This window comes from Salvia splendens, chromosome 18 (genome assembly GCF_004379255.2).
Source record: "Salvia splendens isolate huo1 chromosome 18, SspV2, whole genome shotgun sequence".
Taxonomy (NCBI): domain Eukaryota; kingdom Viridiplantae; phylum Streptophyta; class Magnoliopsida; order Lamiales; family Lamiaceae; genus Salvia; species Salvia splendens.
The window spans coordinates 1,700,814-1,711,542 of NC_056049.1; the positions used below are offsets into that span (position 1 = coordinate 1,700,814).

Here is a 10,729-nt window from a genome sequence, read left to right on the forward strand (position 1 = left end):
AACCGCCACTCATCCCTGGCGGCGCCCGCGGCTGCTCCCCGGAGCGATATGCCGCCGTCGAGGGAACAGTTGTAATCACCGATTGAGTCGGTATTGAAATCGGGACTGAGCGCGGCATAGAGTCAGTAAACCAATGAGACGGAAGGCCGAAGCTCCGCTCTGGTTCCGTCCGCGGAGGTACCAACCGGCGATCAAACTCATCCATTCGTGATTCAAAACGCGCTAACGATGCCAGTACGTGCTCAAACATCGTGGCAACCGGATCCGGGCCCCTAACGGCCGACCCTGACGGCAAGGCTGCGCTGATCGGCGGAGCGAAAAACCGGTTCACCGGCAACCCCTCGGTACGAACGGCGTCAGACGAAACAACCTCCATGAGTTCAGTGAAAGCACCAATTTGTTAAGGATAATCTCCCTAACGTGACGCCGAGATAAAGATTAGGAGTCCCGGGAGGCGAAATCCCGTCGACAACTAGGGTTTGACGAAGAACGAAAATAAAGAAAGTAGAAGTAGGCGAAATTTCTCCCCCGTTTTATTAATTTCAGCGCCTATTTATAATCTACGGACCCTAGGGTTGGTTCGACTTACGGCCCGGGAAAGAACCAACAAAGAAAACCCGGAACGGAGCTTATAAATTGCTCGACCCATTAGTTCAAAAATAATAAATAAAACCGTGCATTAAACTTAAAACAAAAGAAAAGAAAAAGTCCTATTCTACGCGTCCTCTCCTTGCTCCCTACTTGGGAACGTAATCTCCGAATCTTACCGGCGGCTTGGCTCGTCGGGCCGACTTCCTCTTATCCCTCTTCTCTCTCGGCGACGGTCTCCCGCGCTCCACCGTCTCGCAGTTCAGCTCCGGGCCAGGTAGTTCCTCCGGTTCATCCTCCACTCCCGCAATGTCCTCCGGCTCCGTCAAGTCGTGGGGGGCACCCGTATCACTGCCTTAGGTAAATTGCAAATGCCCTTATGTTTTCAACGTATTCAGTGATTTTGTCTCATCGTTCTGGCGCTTACCCAAAAGTGTCTCATTGTTAAATTATCATTTACTACCCATTGTTTCATTTTTTTTGGAATGAAATGTCTCGTAGTTTAGAATTTATATATCATTTCATTTTTTGGAATAAAATGTTCAGCAAAAAAAAATCTATCGATCGGAATATTGCTATGGTGGTTGAAAAATACATAAGTGCTATGTCAATAAGGGAACGTATCAACAAGATATTTTGCATGACATTTTATTCTGAAAAACAAAACAAATTGTACTAATGGTAATTACCTAAACCATGTGATATTTTTAGGTAAACGCGAGACAAAATCGCCTCCAAATCCTTTTCTTCTTGGTCTCTTTGGGTTGGTTAGTCAGTTTCGAGCTGAATTGACATAATTACGCCCAACATAGCATGATACCACTCTTGATTCAAGGATTAACAATCGGAGATTTGTAATATTTATATTTTTTGTTTGTGTTTTTCTTTCTAGGTGTGGAAGAGGCGTTTGGAAGATCATGCACAGATAATTTTGGGCTGTGTGAAGATGTATTTTGTTGTGAGGATGGAAGCTGCGGCGACAACTGTTGCAAATACAAATGCAACAAAGCTCACCCAAAAGCCAATCCCCGCCCCTATTGTTCTCATATTGATGTCGGAAAAATGTGCAATTGTGACTATGATTGTTGAAATTTAATATCTTGATCATGTTTTGATAAATGTAGTACTTTTGAATGCTAATTTTATGTTTTACAAATTTGTTGTTAAAACTTTATAATATTTCATTACGCAGTTTTTATAGATCAAGAAATAAACAAAAGTACTATGCACTATTTCCTTTTAGTCGTTCCACAATTGGTTGCCAATTCAAGTTTAAAAATTCTATTTTCTGTAATGAGGTGAGACTCATTATCCACTAACAATACTTTAATTACTTTTTTTTCTATCTCTATCTTACTTTACCAATTGTGTATTAAACTTGTAATCAATCAAAAATGCATACACTTGTGAGACGGAATAAGTAGCTGATAAGAATGGAAATTTATTTAATAATTGAAAATCAAGAAACGGCAAAAATTTGAAAAATTATTCAAGCAGCATTATTAATCTCATTAAGGGATTAATAACATTATTTCCATTACATTAATAATCTTGTTCAATATTTTTTTGGAATGTAGGAAATTCAAAAGAATAATGTTTTGGAGACATAATGTCTAAGACATAATGAGGTTAAAATGGTAATTATATATTATGTGGTATTTTTAATTAAAATTTTATTTTATGTGTTTACTTTACTACCCCTATATTAATTTGTTTATTTATTACACCTATAACCTATTTAAGGATATAAATGTAGATTATGCATATATTATGCATGCATTTAATAAACACGTGAATCATATATACGATTTTAAAATATGACTGGATAATATTTTTTTATCTATTCCCCTTTTATTGCATTTATTTAAAGAAAATTTTAAAATATAGAGTAGTACAATTTTACTACCAAATAAAAAATATTGGATTTCTTTACAAATTAGTTTTATAAATTTTAGTTTAAAATTACTAACTAAAAAAATATTATTAATGGAGCTTATGATTCTTCATTTTCGTAATTCTTAATATAATTAGTTGATGTACGATATATTAAATAATCTAAAATGAGAAAAGTTGATTCATCCAATTATTTTCGTATTAAAAAATACAATATTTTTTTTATTTTTGAAACGTTATAAAGTTAACTTTCTAAGCATAATTTTATAGAGTCGAAAACAAATATTACATGTGATAAAAGTTAAGAAAATTAATACAAAAATACAAAAGATAACGCAAATAAATGATTCATCATAATAACTACTACTATTATTTAATCATACAATTCAAATTTGAATAAGAAATTTAACAAAAAAAATAATAAAACCGGCTATGAAAGTATAACATAAAAAAGAAAATAACTCATAATTAAATTATCAACTGATTATATAAAAATTTATTTGAAAAAATAATAATAGATGAAGCTATCAAATTATTTTATTATTAAATAATAATTTAGTATGTATTTTGTTAATTACTACTATAGTAACTAATTTATAATCTAAATTCATGATTTTTAAATAAATAAAATAGTATAAAATTAACATGAAAAAAATGATGTGTAAACATATAAAAAGTTTCGAGCATGATTGTAGTTTATCTCTAATCAAATCAATAAATATGCATTTAGATAAAGATATTTAATTTGATTTAATATTCCTTAATTAGATTTGTATCCATTTAACATGATATTGGGTAAAGTAGTCATAATAAAAAATATATCTATGTCAAAATGCCATAAGGGAACATTATGTCTCTAAATCACTGCCCAATTCAAAATATATGTATATATTAAACTGCCCACTAATTTCATCAATCCAATAAATTAATACTGAATTGGCACTCATTAGACATGGAGATCAAACATAGCTGTCATTCCACTTTACTACGAAATCAAACATAACTGCCTATTCCATAACACAAATATTAAAGCATGCTTAACTAGATATTGGTGAGTTTTATAGAGGGTATAAAGAGCTATTATTGTTAAGAGTTAAGACACTGATAGAAAAGATGGGCATTGAAGTAAATCTTAAACATAATTTTAAAAACATGATACCATTAGGCAATAGCATCTATCTTAAATTTAGTTTTGTCAACATATCCAAGATGCGAGCCACATTTAATCAAAATTGCCAAAAGTTTATCAGATGTATGCAAATTAAATTTCTTATTATCCAATACAATCCTTTAGTAAAAGAAAAGAATATTGCATCTATCTCGAATTTAATGTTGTCAACGTACCCAAGATTAGTGTTGCCTACGGTTCCAAAACCTCCGGTTCCAGTTTATAGGAATTCGGAACTGGAACCGGACCGTGAGGCTATTTCACGGTTCCGGTTCCGGTTCGAAAACCGGCGGTTCCGATTCCGGTTCGGAATCGCCGGTTTTCGGACGGTTTACACGGTTCTGGTTCAAAACCGGTGGTTTCACGGTTTGATTTTTTTCTCTATGTAATTTGAAATTTGGACTTATACAATAAATTGGAACAAGACGACGGATAATTTAAATTGAAATAAGACGAATAAGGTGAAAATGATATCAATTTTATTGAATTTGAGTTGTAACGGACAACGATACATTACAATTTACAATACATATACAAGTATACAACATACAACATAATATAATTTACAAGTGTTGTCGGAACGTAAATAAAAAATCATGAAATGGGGGAAAATGGATGAATTTGAATTCAAAATCAAAATTAAAAAAAATTCGAATTTCGGAAAACCGGCGGTTTTGACGGAAAACCGTCGGAACCGCCGGTTTCATCGCTAAAACCGCCGGTTCGGTCAACAAACCGTCTGCCTCGGGTTCCGCACCGGAACCGAAAACCGCCGGTTTCGCGGTTAACCGCCGGTTTCCGGTCCAAAAACCGCCGGTTTTGGCCGAAAAAACCGACTGAAAAAGCTGCCCCCGCTGCCGCCTCGGTTTTCTCGCCGGAACTGTGAAACCGCCGGTTATCCGGGGTTCCGAACCGTCCGGAACCGGCGATTCGGTGACGGTTCCAATTTGAAAAATCTTGAACCGGAACCGGACCGCGATTCCAAATGCGACGGTTCCGGTTCGAAAAAATTGACACGGTTCCGACCGGAACCGGTGGGCATCTCTACCCAAGATGCCACCCACACTTAATAATAATTGCCAAAAATTTATCTGATTTATGCAAATTAAATTTCTTATTATATAATACAATCATGTATTAACAGAAAAGAATTCGATGGATCAAGATATGTGTATCAATATGCATATATAAATAGGACAATTTGCATCATAGTTTATACATAAAATCAGGCAAATTGATTTCACCAAATCTATACCTATAATTTATAGTAGATCTCAAATTTTTCCCATATGCATTAAAACTATACCTATTTCATAGTAGAAAATGACATTGGGTAAAACAGAAGTAGTCGTGGCTTATTGGGCACGTTGGAAAAAGATAGGAAACAATATATATGCTTCCTCTAATTTTCATATCTTTATCAATTTTTAAAAGTTGAAAATTGGATTGATTTTGGAAAGAAGGTGTGTTAATGGGAAATAGATTTTCATGCAATTGGTAAAAAAATGAAAGAATCGTTACATTTAACTTTAATCTTTAAATAAAGTGTATGTTGTTTTACTTTTGTTTTCCATCAAGAGAATCGAAATTATAATGAAAATATCTCTCTATCAATGTTAATGATAAACTGCCACACAATTATTAAAATGGTTGTTCTCTAACCAATACTAGGCCGGTTCGAATAAATACTACTCCTACAAACAATTTAGTTATCAAAATAAATTTGCATACGACATTTTTTTCCCTAACTCAGTTGAAAGTTTAAGCCTCCTAGAATGCATGTTAAAAGCAATCTAGATATCACAAATTGCATACAAATTTTGTGTCCAATACAACGGGTAAGGCCTTGATCAGGAATAATTAGCTAAATAAAATCAGCTTATAAAAGTGTGCTCAATTTGCCTTTTTCTTTTATCCCATAAGAATGTGTCTCATTCCTTTTTGAAACTATCCATTATTCTTGTAGTTCACATTTTCAATTTATTTACCATAAAACTAAATATCCTCTCAAAATAACAAATGCGACCATTTCTCAGCTGTCATTGACTCACTAGTCACTTATTATTCTTAATTTCATATTAATCGTATCATTTTCAACTAAGATCGACATTGACTAACAAACTAATCATTTTGCCATATGTAAACATACTAATTTTGTAGAAAGAAGAAAATAAATGATAGTACTACTATTGAGTTACATTTTTATTTAATAGTACTAGCAATTTAATAGAGATATTATAATATCCAAAAGATAATGATAAATTTTCCGAATCCCGGCTCCCCGGCTCCTATAAATAAAAGGGATGATAGTTGTGCGCGCCATTGACATTTCTCTGTTATACTAAGATTCTAAAGTGTCTCGACGCAATCAGACAATTATCATGGAAGCAGTTTGCTGCGTCCGGAACCAACATTTGATTCGGAAATAACATGAAGACCTTTCAAATCAGCGTTATAAAGGTCTAAGTTCAAATCAAAATAATGTTCGATTAAAAAACAAGGTGAAAACCATGTGTATCAATAATATATAACCGAAAGTTAGATATATTTAGGGTTTAGCAATTACTCTTTAAAGTTTAAATTCTATGTTTACATTCAAAACAAGTAAATAGATAATATAATGAAACAGAAGTAGTCGTGGCTTATCGGGCACGTCACCACGGAGTATATGCTTGCGCCTTTAATAATATTTTAGCTTATAAAGTTTTAAAAGTTGGACATTGGATTTATTTAGGAAAATAGGTGTGTTTATGGGAATTGGATTTTATTACAATTGGTAACAGTGAAAGAATCACTACATTTAACTTCAATCTTTAAATCAGTTATTGTTTTACTTTTTTCATGAAGAGAATTGAAATTATTGTCATAATATTACCTTTTTCGGCATATGCATTAAAACTATACCTATTTCATAGAAAATGACTTTGGGTAAAACAGAAGTAGTCGTGGCTTATTGGGCACGTTGGGAAAAGAAAAAGATAGGAAACAATATATAGGCATTCGAGAAAATTGTGATAGGTTTGATTGTTTGAGGAAGAAGCTTCGGAGAGTAAGAGGCTTGAAATTTGCACCGTGCAAAGTTCTAGTTTCAAGTCACCGTGCGAATTTCAAGTTTCCGTGCGAATTTCAAGCCATTCCGACAAATTCGACGTTTTCGGCATCATCGGCGTAAACTACATCAATAACCCTAATGGGAAGACGAGCTATAAACGAGCGAGCATTTGGCGTAAGAAGTATTTTTTGTATAATTTCGATCGCCTTGTTCGAGTGAAGACAATGGTTGATTTTAGTGTTATTCTTGTGCGATGTGTGAATATGAGAGAGGCGTAGGTTGCATTTTGAGGGGTGAAGATTGTGTTAGTAGATGAGTTTGAGCATTGGAATTGATCGGTTAGGCATTCGAGGAAATTGTGGTAGGTTTGGTTGTTAGATGAAGAAGCTTCGGAGAGTAAGAGGTTTGTGAAAACTAAGAAGACGAATGTGAGAGTGAGAGTAAGAGGAGAAGACATTTATTGTTGGCAATTGGCGAAAATGTATGCTTGGTTAAATAGTACTCCATCCCCTATTCACATTGTAATGATTTAGATGAATAGATGATTATGAGGCATACTCACCTAAATTTTAAAAAAAAATAGGTGAAACTTTAAATTATAATTGAAATATTATTTCGTAGACCGAGAAAGTAAGATCTTTATGTCGATCTATTAATTATGTAATAAAACTTTGGTAATATTTCTTTAGTAAAATTTTAATTTTTTTTCTAGATTAATAATCAGTGTTTCAATTTTAGACTAAAATTCAAAATTGGCTCAGTTCATTTGCTTTTAAAAAATTGGTGCTTACATATTAAGTTTTATTTTTAACTTTAATCTTAATTTTGTTCCATTCTTTTAGTGTGCCAAACTGCATATGAATAAATTTTGATGATTTTTCCAACATATACAAACTCCTAAATTCTACCCCATTAGATATAATCATATAACAAAGAACTTTCAAGTGTGTAAATTTCTTGTGATAATTTCCAACAAAAATTAAAAAAGGGAAAAGGACTAAAGAAAAGGGAAAAAGGAAAAGAAAAATATTAGAAAAGGACAAGAAAAATGATAAAATAATTAAATGTAAATTGAAAAGGAGAACCGTATATAATGTAATAATGAACTACAACAACCACTCAACCAGTCAAGATTCCCATAGGAATAAGTTATTTAAAGATTCCTCATGACTTCATTATATAACTCCCTTCGTTCTTTAAATTTTGTCACAGTTTGACCTAACACGGGTTTTAAGAAATGTAATAGAAATAAAGTTGGAATAGTTAGTAAGATGTGGGTCATACTCTTAAAGTATTAGTTTTACAATAAAATGTGAGTGAGAATAAGTTAGTGGAATGTGGGATACATTACCAAAAATGATAAAAAAGTGAAATGTGACAAATTTTGTTGGACGGACGGAAATGGAAAAAATGTGACAAAATTTCAGTGTCAGAGGGAGTATTAGTGTAATACTATTACACATTACTCATCCTAATAAATATGAAATATTTGAATTTTGACACGTAACTTTATGTAATATTGTTTAAAATATTTGAATTTTGACACATAACTTTATGTAATATTGTTTAATGAGTTAATGAAAAAAGAGTAAAGTAAAAGAGATAAAAAGTAAAGATGATGTTTTCATTTTAAGAAACGTTTCATTTTTAAATTTTAATTGGACAATCAGAAAAGGAAAAAGATTTATTTATAATGGGACAGATGGAGTATATGTTACTCCATCTGTCCACAAAAAATAGTCTCATTTGTGGACGACACGAGTTTAAATGAGAAACTTGATAAAGTAAGAGGGAATGATAAAAAGCAGATAAAGTAAGAGAGATAGAGAGAAAAAGTGGGTAAAGTATGAGAGATATTGAGAAAAAGTGGTAAAGTATCAAAGAGAAACTTTCCATTTTCAAAAATGAGATTATTTTTTTGGACATCCCAAAATAGCAAAATAGAACTATTTTGTCACTTGTACGACCCGGTCAAACTACGCTAATCTGAATCTTCAAAACTAGGGTTTGTTATGGAGATCTTGAAAGTTGAAACTTGCGTAAAAGACAAAGATAAATAAAATGGTTCTTATTATTGATTGATTTAGAAAATAATAATAATTTTTTATTTATAATTCTAATCCTAAGTTAGTGAATACAAAAATAAATACTATCTAAACATTTATGGAAAAGATACTGTAAATTAAAAGATAACTAAACAAACGTAATATCCTATGATATAGAATCGTATTAATATACCAAAATAAAAAATGGACTATTTTTCATCTACAAATTGAATACACCATTAAATTTTATTATAATACATGAAGAAGGAAAACATATCACCACTTTACAAGAAGATACATCAATTAAACCAATCAATTACAATTACTAATTAATCAAATACACCAGTAAAGTCAAACACATGCCCTAATCTCCTTCTTCAATACTGCAATGGCGGAATGCTCTGCTCATTCCTGAAGAAATTCTCCCGATCAACCGCGGTCTTCACCCGAACAAGCCGCTCGAAATTGCCCTTAAAATACTTCATCCCCCAAACGCTCGCTCGCGCATAGCTCGTCTCCCCATCCTCCTCGTTGTTCACTCCAATATCGAGATCTCTGTAGTTGATGTACGCCGCCCTCGGAAGCTTAGAGACATAAGGAGCCATGTAACTGTAAAGCCTCCTAATCCAACTTATGTAGCTTTCCGAATTCTCATTCTCACTCTCTTCCCAGTAAACCAAATGCTGGATCTTGTAAAGATTCCCAGCTCTATGAGGAAACGGAATGGCTGACGGAGAAATCTCGTCCATTCGGCCTCCGTAAGGGCTGAAGATCACCTCGGCCTCCTCGGCCTCCACCTCGTAAAAGAGCCTCCATATCCCTTCAAGCCCTTGCTCGGGGATTGGTCTCTCCACGTAATCCGATTTCGCTTTGAAGTATCTTACGTTGGGTTGGGTTCGGTTGAGGAGAATCTCCCGGGATTCGACCGGGAATCCGGCGAAGTATAGGATGGATTCGATCCAGCTCATCTCGATGCAGTCTTCTCTCACTAACCCTAACTCGGGGAAGTTTTCCTGCATCAACGGAAGCAGTCTGTCGGCCGAGCCAAGGAAAATCGAATTGAATGAAGCGCGAACTGTTACGTTTCTCCCGGTCGAATTCGCTCTTCTCATAAGGATCCTGATGAAGAGATCTTGTTCGAAACGGGGCGCAACGTATTGCCATTTGTGGACTAGTTGAGTTGCGTTCTGTTCCAATGTTCTGTCAACCGTGAAAACAGCGACCGTTTCTGGAACATCCACCAGTTGTACCTTCCAGGCAGTGATCACGCCGAAACTGGCGCCTCCGCCGCCTCTGATGGCCCAGAACAGATCCTCGCCCATTGATTCCCTGTCGAGGATTCTGCCGTTGACGTCAATTATTCTCGCGTCAATGACCTGATCCGCGGCCAGTCCGTATTTTCTCAGGAGTGTGCCGTAGCCGCCACCGCTAAAATGGCCGCCAACGCCGACAGTCGGGCATACTCCTGCCGGAAACCCTAGAACCGGGCTTTTCTCTGCAATCCTGTAGTATAAAGAACCGATGGTTGCGCCTGCTTCGACCCATGCGGTTTTATTCTCAACGTCGACCGTGACTTCACTAAGATTGATCAAATCAAGGATGACGAACGGGACCCGGGATACGTAAGATAGACCCTCGTAGTCATGGCCACCGCTTCGGGTTCTGATCTGCATGTCGTTCTCTTTGGCACAGTAAATGATAGGTGGGATCTGGGATTCGAGTTCTGGGGTTACGATCACGTCGGGTTTAGGAGTGGAATCCGACGTGAATCTCATGTTTTGGATGGAAAATCGGAGGGTGGGAAAATAAGATGAGTTGGCCGGGGTGTAGAGGTTGCTCGAAATCGAGGAGTAGTTGCGGAATTGCTCGGATAGGCATTCGAGGAAGTCTTCGTGGTCATCCACGGCGGAAGCTGCCGCGGATGAACATGAAGAGATTGCAAGAAAAATGAGTGCAATGGTAGAAATGGTTGAAGATTTCATG

At 35.1% G+C, this 10,729-nt stretch overlaps 1 protein-coding gene across 1 annotated transcript; it reads right to left on the bottom strand.

Moving 5' to 3' along the window:
* Positions 1–9,092: 9,092 nt before the first annotated feature.
* LOC121776128 (berberine bridge enzyme-like 18) lies at positions 9,093–10,729 on the bottom strand. Its single transcript, XM_042173269.1, has one exon. The coding sequence runs from the start codon at positions 10,726–10,728 to the stop codon at positions 9,124–9,126; it is 1,605 nt and encodes a 534-aa protein (XP_042029203.1). The 5' UTR covers position 10,729; the 3' UTR covers positions 9,093–9,123.

Excerpts from the sequence above, each read along its gene's own strand:
- LOC121776128 (XM_042173269.1), bottom strand. The coding sequence starts at position 10,728 with ATGAAATCTTCAACCATTTCTACCATTGCACTCATTTTTCTTGCAATC.